Raw genomic sequence first — 18,176 nt, 5'->3', positions numbered from 1 at the left:
TGAAAAGGGTACACTGCATCTCTAGCAAGTGGAACAGCAGAGGAGAAATAATGATTGATGCCCAATGTTTCCTTTTTTTTGTTTTCTTCTAAGATAAAAGGATACAGATCCTCAAGCTGTAAAACAAAAAAAAACAACAAAAAAAAAGAGTTTCACCTAGCATTTTCTAATTTCATCACTCTTATCCATGCTTGGCTTTTCAAATACAAGAAAACCATCCCATGGAAGAAATTCCAGGAAAGGAAAAAAACACCACCATCACCACCAGACCTTAAGCTCCTCCTTGACAGGTTTGCACCCAATTTTTTAAGTCCCAAATCCAACAAAATCTCTATTCAGATCAATAGGTTAATCCAATCTTTAGATATTTCCTCGCTTTCCTATTTCTTCCTCCAAGCTAAGCCCTCTGAAGACCTGTCTGTCTCCACTCTACTCATACAAGGCTTTGTGAGGAGTATGAATCAAATTATCTCTCGGTAAGCGAAGGGGAAAAAGCTACTTTTTGGCTTGGTTCTAAAGGTCTCCACAGATCAAGACTTGTGGAAGGAAAGAGCTGTGTGGCCTAAACAGAGCTGACTTTCCCATGAGAGGAGAGAAGAAGCAAAGAACATCCACCGAGACCCATAGGGCAAGGATTCTTATCTTGCTATAGTTCAACCCATACCATGTACATGACAAAGAGATGCACAGTCCTTTTCCAGAGGCATTCTTCAACAACAACAAACATCCAGTAGCTCAAGCAAATTTTGCCCTGAGGTTAGTGAGTGAAAGTTCTCAATACCCTTAATAGAGAATGTTTTAAAAGGCAAACATCCATACAGAAGAAAATAAAATAAAATGCAGGCAACAAGTACAGAGCTCCTTAAAAATTCAGAGTTGTTTTCATTTGCTGCTTTTTCAAGGTGCATTTGTTCTAAAATGAGCTTTCTGTTGGGGGAACTGGACTTTATACTGATCTCTGCAGACAGCAGCAAAGCACAAGAGCACGCTTAGAAGCTGGGAATTCCAGCAAGTCGCTGTGTCTCTGAGCAGTCTGCACTCTTGTTAGGGGTCAAGTGGGAGCTGACTGGCAAGCTGCTAAGCAGCTGTTTATATCAGCTCTGCAGACAAGACCAATAGGTTCTCTGCAGCCAAAAGAGCGATGAAAACAGCTGTAGTTGATAGCAAACACAGTGAGAAGGCCAGCCACCACCTGGAGACTGGTTGTTTCCAACCATGAAGCTGCCAAGACTAGTGTAGAGAGCCTTGGGTATCTCTGCTCATATTTATGGCATTTACTGTTTATCAAAACCCAACTGAAGAAAGTACGCCTTGCTCTACTTTTGGTATCTCCTTACTTACTAACCAGTAAACAGGACAGGTGCCCACAAGGTCTCACTCTTTTGGGAATGGCACTGTAACTTTAACATCGTTATATTGGCATGTATCATACGTAGAATTGTCATGCTTGCACGCTGCATACTCAAGAATGTTATTATAAAGAGAAGAAAATCACTTCATTTTCAAAGCTTCACACACAGAAAATGCAATTTGCAGACTAACAAGCTCAAAAGCTATTCAGCTCTTTCTGGTTTTCAGTACCTTCTCTTTTGTTCTGCTTCAGCTTCATTATTTTCTTATTCTTCCTAATACACACTAGTCTTATTGGATGAAAGAAAACCACTGCATATTAGTCATGCCAGGAAAATGAATTTTGGCTTGCAGTTGGTGAATGGTTGTCAAGACTTATTACACTGTTTTTTTGCTGTCTAAATAGGTAAGGAACGCCTAAGAAATTCTGTGTTTACTCTCATTTATCACTTTTGCATGCTTTGTCTTGTACTCAAAAAGGCCATCTAATGCATGACTACATTAGTCCTCTTTGGTAAGTTTTGTGGCAAAACTCACAAGCCTTAAATCCAACTGAAATCCAACCGAAAACCATGGACCACATTTCGTGTTGTACTTTATACTTATTTGATGCTCTCTGGATTTTTTGCCATACTAATCAAAGCATGATGGGAAAAGCAAGAGGTAAGAATCTTCTAGGGCCTTCCTTYAAAATGGCAGCAATATTTTCAGACCAAATGGCCATACTTCTTCAGGTACCAACTCTCATTGAGGTCTAAGGAAATCTTGCATCTAAGAACCTTGATAAAAAGCCCTAACCCTAGTTCCTAAAGCTAAAGTATGCCAAAGGTAAAGTAAAGCTAAAGTTCCTAAAGCTAAAGTATGCCAAAGGATAGCCATCTCATTCAGGATCTTGGTCTTTACACCAGCCATTTATGTGGTTTAACCTAATTTGGAATCACTGGTATGGAGGTATTTAACTACAATATCCTTTCCCAGTCCAACTTTAGTTTCTCAACATTTAACTAGGAGAATAAATTAGGTAGGCAACTCAAAGCGGGACCTCTTCCCTGTCCCGTTCTTGGTTTATTTTAATTTTAGCAGATATTAACTCAGGGACTTAAAAATCTTCTTAAGAAAGAGACCCTTTAAGTACATTGGCAGGATCTATCTTAGAAGTTTTGACAAAAAACAATGTTATTATTTACTTCACCATGCAAAATGCTGTTTGACTTTTCATTCATAAATATAAAATTCCAAAATTTTCAACTTGAATCTTCTATGTAAGGCAAATTGACCTCTGTACCACAAACTTTTTTGACACTTTCCAATGTGGTTTTACAGCCTTACACAGGCATTCCACTTCTCCTACACTCCCACCATCTCATCCGAGGCCTACACTCACCAAATTTTCAGAATATGAGAGTGGGAGCATGGCTAATGTGCCAAGTAAGTGCAGAGTTTAGTGTCCTGTTGGCATGTACGCGCATGTAAGTGAGAGGGCAGGCACACGTTTCTCTCTTGCTGTCTCCCCTTTACTCTAAAAAAGCTCTGTTAACGTCACTTTTTTCTCCTCAACCACATCGCTGACTTGGAGCCTAACASTGATTTTTAAATGGGAGTCAGCAATAGAAAAGAAAGCACATRCGTATAGTTGAGAATTAAAGCAAAGTAGTGAGATAATACTTAGGACCAAATAAAAGAAGCACAGGAGGAAGATAAGCACTTCATGGTCAGATCCTTAGAAGGTGCCTAATTTCCATCAAAATCAGTGGGAGCTGCTACCTAATTACTTTTGAGGATCTTGACCTTAGAGTCTCACAAGCTGTACCTGAGCTTTTCCTTCTGGTTTCCTAACAGAGAAGCTAAAGCACTAACCCCTGGCAATGTTCCCAGTTTTATAAAAAAAGGGTTAAATTGATTCTCTCCACATCTTCTATGGAATCAATGGAAGAACAGAGAGCAACACAGAACATTTAACCTCCTTTCGCTTGTTTTAAACACTGGATTATGCTTCTCTTATTTTCCTTCTATTTTAGTTGAATTTCACCTGAACTGCTTAAAAAACAAACCATTTATTCTGCAAAGTGAGGTGTATGGCTGCATATTAAACCACTCCACAAATCTCCCACTTTCAGCGAGATGTCGGACTAGGTGGCTTACAGAGGTCCCTTCTTATCAGCATTTCTATCATTCTATGATTACTTTGTATACATTCTTACAATGTGAGCTGTCCCTGTCCTATCTAAGCTCCTTTCTTTCATGAATACACTGAATACTGTAGAAGAAAAATAATTAGACTACAAAACAACTAATTTTTATTTACTAACAGAATTTTTATTAACCAGTGGACCCCTCCTCTGTCATTCCCAGTAATATGTATAGTCAGGAAAATGTTAGCTGGTGCTTGCAAACAGACTATATGTTAGTTTAACAGCAGCTCCATTCCTCTGCTTAAGCACACTGAACATTTTTATTCCAATAACATTGCAGTGTAGTAGTCACTAATGCCCTGTGAAAAGGTGCCACACTACAGCATTAATAAGAGATTTACACATCAGATCCATACAGCTTAGGCAATTACAGACAGCAAATTCAATCTCTGCTTTAGGCAGCTGGCTCCAGCATGAGATACAACAGACTGAGGCTCAATTCCCAGCTCTGCGACAGAGACTTCATTCCGCAGGCCCTACAGCTGTGCATGACCTGAGGAAACAAGCATGGAGTTCAGGGGCCCTATGACAACAGCACTTTTAACACAACAGCTCCTTCTTCATAACCAGATCTTGCTATCATCTTAAGCTTTGTCTCACAAACAGTCGCGCTTTCATCTCTGCTAGCTTCCAAAATTTCCAAAGGTTACAAACTTCAAGACTCTGAAAAGATGTCCTTCATGCTGCAAAATTAAAGAGCTGCATGCCTGAAGCTCATGTGTGGGTTGATACATATAATAAAGAGTGCAAAACACCAGGGCATTAAGGAGAAGGTGCAGCAGACTTGTCTGTAATACGTACCCACACACAAAATTAGATTCTCAAGTGTGTTTTCTAGGCCATCTTCCTCTCCTCCCCCCAACCCCAGTTTCTTAACTGTTCTGGAAAGTAGTAGATATTTCAAAATGTATGGACAACTTTGGCTTATGAAAATATATTGCTCTGGTTATTTTAATCCCAAATTACTCTGTATGGAATATGAGTCATCAATTAACTTTGCCAGTGCAAAAATGACCTATGCCGCCTTATTCCACTGAATATTTAGTTCCTACGCAGTTACCCTATAATCTAACTTAAGCCATGACCAGAAATCCAAGAGCAAACAGTAACACCAACAAAGGAATGTAATGATAAAGAAAGGTATATGTTTCACTTACTTTATAGGTACAGTACAAACCACAGCTAGCTACAGCAGTGAGAAAAGCTCAGTCCCAATTCTGCAGATTGCTGTGTTCCGGATTTGATAGGACTCTATAGACCTTTTCGTAATTTATTGTAAACTGCAGAATCTGGTATTTATTGTATAGTTTAAAAGAGCCATATGGCCACGTGAACTGGGCTGAATGTCCCTTACAACTAACAGCTGAAACAGAATTCCTGAACATTCACATAATTTGTGCAATGCAGTTACTGATTTGACTCCTTGCAACAGGTTTGTATTCCTCTATTTGTCTCCTTCCTGCATTGTTTATCATCCTATGACTACTTTTAAACAAACTTTGTAAAATAAAAATTCAAAACACGAGAGCTCTGGAATGCGCTTCTCCCCTACAGCAGCTTTATATAGTAAAATAGATCAYAGTAGCACTGCTTGGACTGGTGTAGATAAGAGCCTGTCAGCACTTTCGTCTCAAACCCCCTTTTCCAGGGGCTTGTAATTCAACCATGACAATTTGCCATGGGCAAAAAATTGGGATATGAAAGCCCAGACTCAGAGTAAGAACTTTAAAAAAAGACGAACACTAGAATTTTTAAGTTATACCTGAAATAAGGACTCTGGGGAGAGGGCAGGACAGCAAAAGAGGAGGAGGAGATGCTTTGATTTTCACTTATACCATTCCATACAGTCACCTCTATCTTAGCCTGGCCAAGGCTATATTTTGGTCCGTAAAACCAATGGTGCATTGTACTCGCACTGTTCATTTCACTTCAGTGCTGTGTACATGCAATAATTACTAATTCTCAATACTCCTCTGAGGTAGGCATTACCAACTCAATTTTCTAGATAGAGATGCAAGGCACAATTTGCCCAAGGCCACAGTAGAAACTCTATGTGAGAGCCAGAAATATAAATAAGGAGTTCCAGCTTCCCTGTTGTATATTGAGGCCTCAGACCCCTCTCTGGCAGCGACTGTTTCCTCAACATGTTATAAAGGTGACTAGCCTGTTATGGGACTATGTTAAATACAGACTGGGATATCCCTCCCTAAGAATTCCAGGGTGTCTCCTGGCCAGCTGATGATACCTCTCATAAACACTGCAAGTGCCAGAAATAACGTTAAACATGGAACTTATTTTAACAGACAATCGGTATAAACTATATACCGATCTAATAAGGTGGCAGACAATAGTGCATTATTGTTTCAAGTATGTTTATATGTGTCCTTCTAATGCATTGAACTTAAACTTCTGACTGGCAGGATCTGCATGATTCAGCAGTAAATAAAGTACAAGTGGGTTAGCTAAGCTGGTGGGAAATATTCCAGGGTGGAATACCCCAAAATGCTGAACACAAAGTCTCTTGCCTTGTGCTGAGTCCAAGGCAGGTTTCTCATGGAATTGGGCCTGGAGCTCTAGCAGAATATGCAAGGGAGAGGGACTTGCTGCTTCCAGGGGGACCGTCACCAGTAAGGTGGTGGTGGGTCTGGAAGAACCAGGCCTGCCAGAGCCATTATGGTCTCTGCCCTACTTCCTGGAGTTTCCAAGCTCCCGGCTGTGCAATCACGACTGAGACTCTGATATTACCTCTCCTCCACTAAATACATCAGTTTCTCAGAGTGATCTTTGGTTCCCAGGCGAAAGGGTAGACTGAGGCCTATGTGTATGTTGCTACTAGAGTGGCACTTTTATTAAATAAAGCTGAGGAGATGTGTTGCAGGCTGTGGAACATCACATGAAGGTAAGGTGCAGGGGTGGAGGGTGCCTGAAGATACAGAACCTGATGGGATAGTATTAGAGCAGAGGCTGTAAACTGAAAGTACTCTAACCGGATGCAGTCTCACCCATGCTCCCTCTTGGAAAGGGTCCCTGGAGTGAACAGTCTTTCAAACCATGCCTGAGAATTGTCTTGAAAAAGTCAGTGGGATAAATACAGCCAAGGAATAAAACTAACAGTTCTGCAATGTGGATAATTAGAAGTCCAGTACTTAAGTATACTTACTGGCCTTCTTTTCATTTAGCAATATAAGCATACCCTAAAAATCTTGCAGCTGGTCTGTAGCTACAGGTCTGTCTCCATAGAGGATGAACTCCGATTTCTCAATGAAAGTAACCTTACATGTGTCTACATTGACTTGTTCAGGCAGATRTATATTGACTCAGGCTCTGTACCACACTTGTCACAACTACCGAGCTTCCAACTGATTCACTGTGTGGACTTCAGTGCTGACACCAGCTTGCATCTTCCCGAAATTCATATTTGGCATATTCCTTCTTAACTACACTGAGCAGCTGTGATCACCTCCTAAAGGAAATCTCCCCAAAATGATGTGTCAGGCTTCTGGAAAACAAGGTTTCTGAATTACCAGTTTGTGGGAAAACCGAAAAATAAAGGTTTCAGTGTCATTAAGACATTTCCCCAAAACTAGAAAGCCCGCTTTCTGGCATGTACAACTTGACAGGGATCATTGAGTGACTACAGTTTAAGGGGTATGATTCCTTATTAAAGCAGGGTGAGGAGGGGCATTTTTATCTCCAGGTTTTTTTTAMTGATATTCTGCACTCATGAGCCAACTGACTCCTGAGACTAGCTCAGGACTCCTTAATACTTCACCAGATCATTCTGTGCCATCTCTCCTGGGGTTATAGACCATAATCTTCTACAAGGAGTCACAGAAACCTCATTGAGCAATCTTTCTTCCCATTCAGGTTACCACTGAATTCAACACAATCTCCAAGCAAACTCTCTTGGAAAATGCTGTCCCTAATGAGTACTAATATTTTATCAGATGCTTAAAACTATGAAGAAAATATAATCATACAAGTGAAAGCAGTAAATACTGATATGCTAACAATAAAAATATTTCTGGCAGCTGCACTGAAAACATAAAAGCTATCTTTTGAAGATCAGGAGAATGCTRTTCAATGACAATTTTCAGTTTTATYGCTATTATAACTTAAATATATTTATATAACACTTCTCTATCACTATTCTTTTCTATGACATCTTTCACAGGTAAGATGAATGTCTATATACAGTCTTCTCTCAATCAATAATTAATTTGAAAAATAAACCAGCTCATCTAACTGTACATCAAGTTATCCCAGTATTTACATATTCCAATTTGAAAATGACTCATTTTATGTAATTATTAAGTATGAGTTAAGGCAAAATCATATTAAAAAAGACAGTGCCTGAGATTAAGAGCACATGCTGAAATTCCCCTTCAAAATATTCAGTAACCTTTAGCTATGTGCCTCCTGCCCTACTTTTTCCATAGGTACACCTTATCATCATTATTTATAATCTAGTGCTTGTGCAATCATGACATTCTACTCCGCTTTATTACTAGCTTAAAAAAAAATCTATTTCCCACCATGACTATATTCTCCAAGGTACAATACAGAGGATATTCATAGCCTCCTTTAACTTCAACCAAATTTGTAAGTAATTTGGAGKGCTGAGAATAAGACTCCATTGCTGAACTATCAGTAAATGCTATCGGGATGACAGGAGCATGCACAGCAAGCTCTGTGGGCCATCCAGTCCAGTGTCCTGCCTCTGATGGTAGCTAGCAGCAGATAGCTGCTAGCAGAGTGGGGAAGAAATACTTGTGTCTGAAGTACAAGATTTTATACACTTTTCAAAAAATAAAACCTAATWAAAAAAATACCACTGTTAGTGTTAACTTAACTTCTATTATCAGCACATTTGTTAAGGAATGGCTTGTCAGGGAATCTCCTGCCAGCCGCCCATCTCCTTCACAGTGCACAGGGAGCTCATGGGAGGAGAGTGGTAAAAAGTGAAACATGATATTTTCACACAAGCAGAAATATTTATAACATCTGATGTTGATGCTTTCAGAAAATGCCTGGGCATTCTCTGTCCAGACAGTGGCTATCGCCAGTGGGTAACAGCCAGCCAAGTGAGCTCACTCCAAAGAAGGCGGAAACGGTAACGCTTGTTTACCTTCCCTAACCAGTGAGGTAAGTCCTGCTTGATTGAACGGATGGGACTGCCATTTGGGGGGATTCATGATCTAATGACATTTTTTAACATTTTCAATCTAGCTAGACCTCCCTTTTGTTGTTTTCTCTTCTGCTTGCCTCCTTATGACCCTTCCCTTAATCCCAGGCCACTGTCTTCCAGCCCTACTCTTGTGCTCTTCTCTCTGCCTCTTCCTTGCTCGTGCTTTGCCAGCGCTTCCCCCACGTGGATCTTTCTGCTGCTCCCTTCTGTCTTTTCTTAGGCTTCTGCCATGCATGTATGTCCAGTAATACTGGCTTCTGTAGCAGCCGTGCTGAGTCCAAGATAAGAAATTCAGGAGCGCTTATGAAGTTACCATCTAATCACCTCTGGTACCAGCATACTTCACTAGTGAAATGCTCCTCTATGGTCGGGAACAAGAAGTTCTGAGATGAGGATGCACTACATGAACTTCTTAATACTGCCAAGGCCCCATGGCTTTGTAATTTGCTACTCYCAGCCTCAGAAAACTTCAGTCAGGYGACCTTTGAATATAATGTACATCTTTACCTACACACATTGATGATGAGTGGGAACTGTTGGGAAGGGCTTGCACCTGTTCAGGAGGTAAGAATGTGAAAGTGCAGGATGTCAGGCAATGCAAAATGGAAAAAAAAAAAGATATGACCAGTTGAAATTCCTTGGGCCTGTACCCCATGTCTAACTTGTATAGATGCTATGCCAGAGAAGAAAACTCTCCCTGCCCTGAGCTCTGTACACTAATGCACAAATCCTCTATGACATAACCGATCATTCTCAGAGCCTCTTGCCACTGGCAATCCTGCCTCTCTTCTGCAACTTCTTCTTTTGCTGAGCATTTTTATTTTAGCACAGTGGCATAACAAGAATAATATGTGGAAGTAGGTTTCTCAGTGCCACTGTCAACCGTTGTGCATAGCAAGTGGCAGTAATGTTCCAGCTGACTTACTCTGTTGATTGCCTATGAACAGGCATTAAATTCTTTCAGAGAGGTCTGGAACCCTATACAATCTATCAGTCTCTAAAGATGGATCATAGAAGTCAGAATGACGGTGAATACATYGTATTTTTACATTTATCCACTTCTACCTCCAAAACGTCAGAACAGAACACAGAAATAAGAGCGGAGTCAGAGGTTATGTCCACATTAGCAAGMAGTACAGGGCAATAGTAATGAGCCCATAGCATGAAGAGCTGCTGAGAAGGATCCAGCATCCACATTATACATATTTTGTGTGTTTTACTTTGAACTATTTCTAATCTGGCCTTATAAACTGAATACCCACTAGACTTTGGAGAACACTCACTGCGTTCCTGGAGTACATCTTTCTGCTTGGTTCAGTCAAAAAGAAATCCCATTTCCAGACTCCAAGCCTACTCTGTGATGCAAAGCAGAGCAAGATAAATGGGGAGGACTGGGGGATTTACTTCAAAAGCTCATTCCAGTGAGCTTTTTGGATTCCAATCCAAATGAAAATGTTAATCCAGATGCACTCAAAAAACACCTCAGCCCATGAAATGTGGAATCGCATTTGAGTTCACTGAGATGCATCAAGTGCCTAAAGCACGCAAGGCTTTGAGCACRGTCTAGTCGGAAAAGTATTTTCTTATCATCTCAAATGACTTCGTTTCTTTCAATACTCAGGTCTAGACTGAAAAAGGAGAACTATTCTCAATGAAGAGCTAAGYGACATTAGAGTTTGTTCAAGAGACTAATAGTGTTGGTGCAGAAAACTAATAGTTTTCTAATAGTTTGATCACAATGAAAATAGTGAGCTAAATAAATATGAATGTCAAAACATTCAGTAAATCCCTCTAATATCTGATTTAATGAAACCTTCAGTTTTGCAATGATCTTGTATTTTCAGTTGCAGATGTGCACAATATGTTTGGACAGGCAATAAGTTTAAAAAAAAGTTTTTCAGGTGTGATGTGGAAGTTTTGGCAGCTGAGAAAACAACAAGTGGTGTGACTTTCACACTCACCTTGGATAGTGGAATAGGTCCTTATTTGGCTATTTCAGCTAAAATAAAGAAACTGTAAGGGGAAGAAAAATGAAATCAGCTATTGTGCCAGAGGACTGGTAGTGATAAATGTGCTAGAAGACAGGAAAGGAGGTAATGAAGAGAGGGAGGTATATTTTGTCCCTTTTTTTAAACTGTGAAATTATGTTAGGACAGATACAAAATAGACCTAAATCAGAAAGAAAGTATGATTTATCAAAATACCCGATCAAGGTCAACAAATGGGAAGGTCACTCATCCTTTAATGCAATCTCCTCAATCACTATTTACAATATACCAAGGAACAGGAGCTAAGACTAAAAGACACTTCCACGTGAGTGTGAGAGTTGTGACTGAAATGTAATTTAAGAAACTTCTCAGTCATTCTGAAATACCTCCTGGCACTCCTAATAAGAGGAAAATGAACAGGATATTAAGAGTCAGGAGGTAAACCTTCCACAATACTGCATGAACTATTATAGGGACCAATTCAGCAAAGTGAGTAAGCACATACTGACAGTTAAGTGTGTGTTCAAGTCTCATCACCTTCAGTGGGAGTTTGATAAATGTCTTAGCACTCCTCCGAACGGAGATCTGAAGCGAATAGAGGCCTGTAACCAAAGTTTAACATAATAGTCTGGTAGCTGTGGAACAACTCTAGGACTCAGGGAAAACAAATTCAAGTCCAATCCCCGGGAGATTATGAACAAGAAAATTCTGCAAGCCATCTCCTGTCACCTGAGGGTCGCGTGTAAAAACTGCTGCCCCCTCCTTGCTTCAGTTTTGCAGCTCTGTGATGGAAACACTGGTGCTTCCCTTCCAGAAACGCGAGAGGTGCTTAAAAATGTTTAGGTCGGGTGCGACAGAGGCACCTCAGATGGAAACTAGTCTGCCTTTCAAATTAAACTGCTTTGAACTCTTTGCAGTTTCAAGGTCATAGTTCATGAAATTGGGCATCATTAAAACTGAAGGCCCAGAACAAGGTCAGCTGTCAATGTCTAGGAAAACGAGCTGAAAAGGAAAGCTTCCTGCAGCCACAGTCAGACTTCTCCACCACCTTTGCAACATATGGTGTACCAAGACATACACACCCTCTTCTGGCCCCCCAAATTAACTCCCAGGCACCACCTGTTTGGAGTGAGCAGCCTGCAAAATGTTTGCACTGGGGGCAGACAAAAATGGGTGTGATGCTTCTGATGCAGTCTGTTTCTCTTACCCACTTCTGTGCCCATAGGAGATGAAGACTGTATTTGGCACAAAATTAAGATTAAAAGCTGTAAATAAAGAATGAGAGCAATATTTCAGTCCTATAATTTGCACTGTCCTTTAGAACAGAGCTAGTTAATAACCTGACCTGGTTATTTTAGCACTTGTAGATATTTGCTTAACTTTGAGTTCCTTTGCTGTTTATCACCATCAGGCACTATATATTTTAAAACTGTCTTTCTATTCCTCTGCCTCCTCCACCTCCCAGAATACAAAGTGTGGGTCTTGTATATCACTTTTCTTCCCAAGTTCATGAGTCATGTGATTGCAGAAGTCAGATTTAATACGAGCATGCTTAGATTCATGCTTCCATGCCGTGCTACTAACACAATTCATAGAAGAAACATCCTTACTTCCTCGCAAACTTGTTTGCTGGTAAACAGTGCGTCTGCACCCATAAAGCTAGAAATGTAATCCTACTAGTCCAAAGCAAAAAGTTATGTATGTGGACAGCAGAACAAAAGGGAGGAGAAAAGGATACTTGAACTGGGACAGGCAATACACTGGCAGGTACACAGAATATTTCATGTATGCTTGATGACTGTATCAAAGCGTACTAATATGACATATGTTGAACGGACCCAAGACAAGTCAGTTCACTCATGCTCCTTAGCATCTTTTTGAAAATGATCACTGTCCCCCGTGTGTATTTATTTCATTCAAGAAGTAGTTTATACACCACCACAGGAAGATAAAACATTGATTGTGACTAACTTAATGAGCCTGAAGTGCTAAACAAAGAGGAGGAAGAAAGTTTGAAATTTATGGGTTTTATTCTCCTGCTTCTTCCTAACAGAATGAAAGAGCTTAAGTGCATCAAAGAACRTTCTTTGAAAATCATGCTTACAGGCAGGAATACAAATTGGATACCAGTCCCTAGGCCACTGGCCTACCTTTGCAGAATGGTGGCTTGCATTTAATTTCCCCTGACTAACAAGTCACCTTTATTAATTAGAATTTAACACTTGAAAACAGTGGGTTTTAACTTTCAAAGTTAAAATTAAAAAGAAACATTAATTGTTCTTATGAAAAAGATGCAATTTAAAAAAAGCTTTTAAACAATTAAACTCTAGATACTATTCATATCACTAGTGGCATCATGACACAGCAATTAAATTATAACCCTTTCACTAATAGAACGTATTTTTGCCCATTTACAATGGAAGTGAAGATACAAGAAACTTTAGCACAGGAAATACTCAAGTAACCAGAGGAGATGTAGACGGGGTGGAGTTTGGGGAAAAGGAGAAGGTGGACCAATAAACTGTAACCTAGTTTGAGTTTAAGGATATTACATGAAGCAGTAGATGATCTGTCATTAACCTCTAGCTGAATTATGTTTGGGGAACACTGGGTCACCTATAGCATATTTCATAAAGTTACTTCATTTTATTCAGCCTAGTCTGTCACAGAGGAACTTAAAAAGATTAAACTGTGTTCCCAAGGTTGGGGACTGTGTGACCAAGACTTGATTTTTGTAGCATAGCCAGTTTTGAGGATTAAAAAAAATTATACAGCGTCATTTAAAAATAGTTACTACCAATATCATTTTTTTATATAAATGTTCATTTGTTATTCTATTTTAAAGATATAGGAACAGCATTAATATTATCCAGTATCTAAGAATAGCAAGGAACAGGAATGGGACAAAATCTGTAAATCGCCTAAAAAAAATCATTGTGATTGATCCAGTGATCCTAGAACCAAACTTGTTTGCCCAAATATAATAACTTTTATAAACATGTCATTACTTTTGAATTATTTTAGTAAAATAACAAGCAACACTGGTTATACTGTAATGCCAAATCAGGATATATATATAAGGAAAAATATAGCCCAATCCAACACCTTTGCTAAAAAATTTGGGGTGGGATTGCATTATACAGCCCAAAATGAAACTTCTCTGGCTAACTGCGCCACCTTTTGATTTAAATGTAAAAGGGAGATTAAATGATTGTTCAGTGCCTAAAAGAATACACTTATTTAAAGATATTCCTGTAGACTTAAAAATGGGATCCGGAGCTTACTTTATTTATTTGTTATACAGAAGTGCAGGGCTGCATACTTTAGCATTGCTATTACAGTTAAAAGCCGTATCAGCAATATAAATGGAAAAAAATATATATATTCATTCTTGCTAGTTTGTGTTTTTGGAATAATGGTATACATGTCAAAATCAATAAAGCTGGGCAAATGGCAGAGTAATGCTTTAGTAATCTTAGCACTATTAGCTAAGTATATAATCAAGTCTAAAACAAATGCTTCATAATCCATTAGATTCTCCTATGTAAATCTATACTCGTACAAGCCCGGGAAATAAGGAAACCTTTACTTCTACTGGATTTTCTTCTAACACTTAAAATGTATCAGCTGTAAGCCCTCATTTAAAGCCAACGTATCGCAACTTGCGCTGAATCTCTATGCAGACATAAAATTAAACAGCACAGACATTCAAAGGAGTTACAGCATGCATTGAAATACATTAACCACATCCTACCTTGCATCCAAACATCAACGACAAAGTGTTGTTGGTGCATGCAACTTTGCAGTGGCAAATCATTGGTGTAAAGCAGTCAGGATTTTTAACAATAGGGCACATTCCTTTAGTGCTGCGGTAGTGGCAGCCTACTGAAGGCTAAAAACAAGTAGCTAGTGCAGCACATGGAGTGGCAACATATGCTGCTCAACAGCTAGCTTTTCTCTTGCCGGTCAGAAGCAGCCTGCTTGAATCTCTACCTGTGTCCCGTTCAGCCATCCCCTTCGTTGCTGATGAATCAACGATGCAGCATCGATCACGGATCTCAGGATTTCCCTTCCTCGGGGAAATTAGTTTTTACATTGAAAGGGAGGGAAAAAAAAGAAGAAGAAGAAAAAAAAAAGGAGAACGAAATGGAAATGAGGGGGACTAGCAGGTGTGGCAGTATTAGCATGTAAAAGGATGTAAACGCCTACTCATAACAATCACATAAGATTGTCATGCTAGCTGAAGTGGGCTGAAATTATTCCATCGGAAGAAAAATACTGCAGCTCCTGATTTGGTAAAAAGCCAGTGAGTTGCTGCAATACATAGTCATTGTGGGGAGAGAAGAGAAAAAAATTACTTATCTAACAAGCCGAATCCTCAGCCTTTATCAATATGCATTCCAATAAGGATCCCCTTCCCAGCATCTCCCCGTGAAAAAGCAGCAAATCAATCGCAACTCCACAGAAGCGATGCCCTTTGCTTTCTCCAAAAAGATGAATCTCAGCAGGAGACAAACTGTACTCAAAGCTGAAAATCCCAGATGCTGGGAGTTTGCAATCAGAGAAATACAAGTAACATTTATCCAATCCTGGCTTGCCACATGGGAGCTTTCTCCAGGCACRAATTTACAAATAGACAGGTTGAAGGATTGCAGGAGACACTGAATAAAGATATGAAGTTGCACGGAAAATGCACCAGCGTGAAGCTTAAAACGCTTTCTAAACGCTGCTTTGGAGGCAATGTAACTACCAACTATTCAGCTAGTACTGCTATCAGATGACCTGCAAACAGCTTCCTATATTCCAGAAATTTAATAATTAAAGAAGTTTGGGGGCATAACATTGGTTTGGACTCAGTTACAGCAGTCGCTGTTTCTTCAGTTAAAGCAGCACCAGCTGAAAATGCATAATAAAACATTTGGATGTGCAAACTGCTAGCTGTGCTTTTTTAAGAAGATTATTTATATCAAAAGTTGGACGAATATATCTTCCAGTTTTATGTGCAGCCACAGCGCACGGACAGATATAAAAAGAAAAGATTATGATATAGAAGGTAAAGAGATGTCTTCCACAGCTTCACAGCTGACAGCAAGGTAAACTCAGCAGTTGTTTCACAGTGACTTGACCCTGCTTTTCTGCAACTCGCTAAGCTCTGCCCATCAAATTGCAAACTCTCGAAAGAGATGAGAGCGCGTTGTCTCCCTGGAAATTGTGAGTACGTCCTAAAGGCACAGCTGAAACAATCTGCTGCAATAAATGCAAACTAAAGATTTGTTATACAACGGAACAGAGAGGTGCCTATGGCAAATGGAGGTCTCTGTTTGCAGCTAGGTCAAACAATATAGAGGGAAATGTTACAGGATTTCTAAAATGATCTGTCTGTAGATTGTGGACCGTAATGTACGAGACCTCTTCTATTAAGATTTTATATTTATATAATTATATGTATATGTGTGTGTATCGTATGTGTGTAATATATATACATAAAGTATAATTTCTTCAGTATAGTTTACCCTCATTTTGTAAAGTTCAAAAACATTAAAAAAAATAATTTTCTTAAACAGCTTTGATTCTACACTTTCTTTTACACTACACAATAACTTTATTTTTATCCATTTTTTGGTATGTAGCTAAATTTTGACTTAGTATAATATTTTGTTATTGTTTATCACACTTTATGTTTATAACTCAGGACTTGCAAGAACCTAGGCTCTGTAAAAGGACAACACTTTTCCCATTAAAACTCCAGACAGAATTGCTCCTGAGTTAAGGTTACAATCCAATTCCGCCTCTGAAGATTCCTTTCTTGCAAATAACAGGATCTACGATCCAGGGTCCTCGATTCACTCGGCTCACGGTTTTATTCTAACAGCCTGGACATCAGTTTTACCTGCTTCATTACGTCCTGGACGTTTGCTACGGGGCTGCCAGTCAGTCCCCTGTCAATAAYGGCAGCTGGTCTGAGCTGCTCTTCCAAAGCGACCTCGCCGCGGTCCTTCTTCCCGCCTTGCTCTGCTAGTTGGCGGCTGCGACCGCGGCTGCCTCTGTTTAGAGGCACGCTACGGTGCCACACAGCAGCTGGAACGTAGCCCAGTCTTTGATCTGCTTAGTCCTAGCTCGCCTGTCTCGTTATTAAGCTATATATTACACAGGTTTTCTTTCAAGTGCTGTCTCTCGCATAACCAGCACTGGTGTAAATATAGAAAAGTGTAGTTTCCATGACAATACATTCCATAGTTACAGCTAGCAGCCACTATCATTAAAACATGAACCACAGTGCTACCTTAAGGTGTGAGCACACTACATCTGTGGCCTTATAAACATTGATTTGGCGTGGCGGTGGCATGACATATTATTTTTTAGTAGGCACTACTACAAAATGCCAGAAAACTGCGCTAGTTAACTGTTTTAGCAGTTCTCATATCCGCCCATCTTAGACATTTAAGTGATCGGTAACACTCTCAATCTGTCCTAATCATTAGCATTTCTAATATAAGAATGCATTGCATCTGCACTTTCCGATGTTTTAAACATGATGTCTTGATTTAAAACTGGACCCATAATCACACAAATGTGATTTCCAATTAATGTTCACTGCGTCTAATTAAAATCACCTGCATTTAATTTCAAATTCAAATTTCAAAGAAGGGAAGGAAAAACAGCCAGTTAGCCTCTTGGATCTTTTGGCTAAGACTGCATTCAGTTGGCTCACACTCTCAGAAGAGAGAAGGCCTGCTTATTAAAATTCCCATTTCTTCCCCACTTGCTGATTTTCAACATGACACTCTTGCAGACTTCCAACCGAAACAGGTTTTACTTGTGATTTTATTTCCGTGCTAAGATGCATCAAACAGCAGTCACCTGAGTATTAAACAAGGCAAGAAACATATCCCTTCACGCTTAAACTAATTGTTGCTTTCAAGTGAAAAACAGTTACCTGATGCAGAGTCATTTGGGAAACAAACAGAAAAAGCGGATTCATTCCAATGACAGATTGGAATAATAACTCATATCACAAATGGCCAAGACATTTATGTTGATTAAGTGGCAACCACATATAGAAAACTGCCATATGAAAACACTTGCTCAAAGATCCTCCTCTACCTTTTTTTCAGATACCACTCATCACAGAAGCAGAAGTAAATTGCTAATTGCCAGGAAAGGCATTTAAATTACAGTCATACTGCAGGAGCAAGGTTCCTTGGAAAAATCTATGTCCCCATTTTCTCTCTCTCTGGCTGGATTTACAGAGGAGCAGATATTGCAGGTGTTGAGTTGAGTGCACTGATTCAGCCTACTCGCTCGCAACCGCTGCGCCGCCACAATGAAGTGCACCTCTTCTGCTGCTAGCAAAAGTGGAGACTCCCAGCAAATCGCCATGGATCGCCAGCAGCTTCTAGTAGAATGACCCCACCGGTGAACTGAAACCTCCTGCTACCGACTGAGCTTAATCTTCAC

The 18,176-nt window shown here is 39.7% G+C and overlaps 1 protein-coding gene across 1 annotated transcript in view; it reads right to left on the bottom strand.

The window, feature by feature from the left end:
• DLG2 (discs large MAGUK scaffold protein 2) overlaps positions 1-14,574 on the bottom strand; it is a 646,550-nt gene extending 631,976 nt beyond the window's left edge. Inside the window, exon 1 of the mRNA XM_026069322.1 lies at positions 14,473-14,574. Coding sequence (XP_025925107.1) covers positions 14,473-14,574 — 102 coding nt within the window. The remainder of the gene's footprint in view (positions 1-14,472) is intronic.
• Between the last annotated feature and the right edge of the window lie 3,602 nt (positions 14,575-18,176).

The sequence above is a fragment of the Apteryx rowi genome, unplaced genomic scaffold (assembly GCF_003343035.1).
Source record: "Apteryx rowi isolate R43461 unplaced genomic scaffold, aptRow1 scaffold_291, whole genome shotgun sequence".
NCBI lineage: Eukaryota > Metazoa > Chordata > Aves > Apterygiformes > Apterygidae > Apteryx > Apteryx rowi.
The sequence above is the reverse complement of the archived record's forward strand: the minus strand, read 5'-3'. Positions and strand labels throughout refer to the sequence as shown.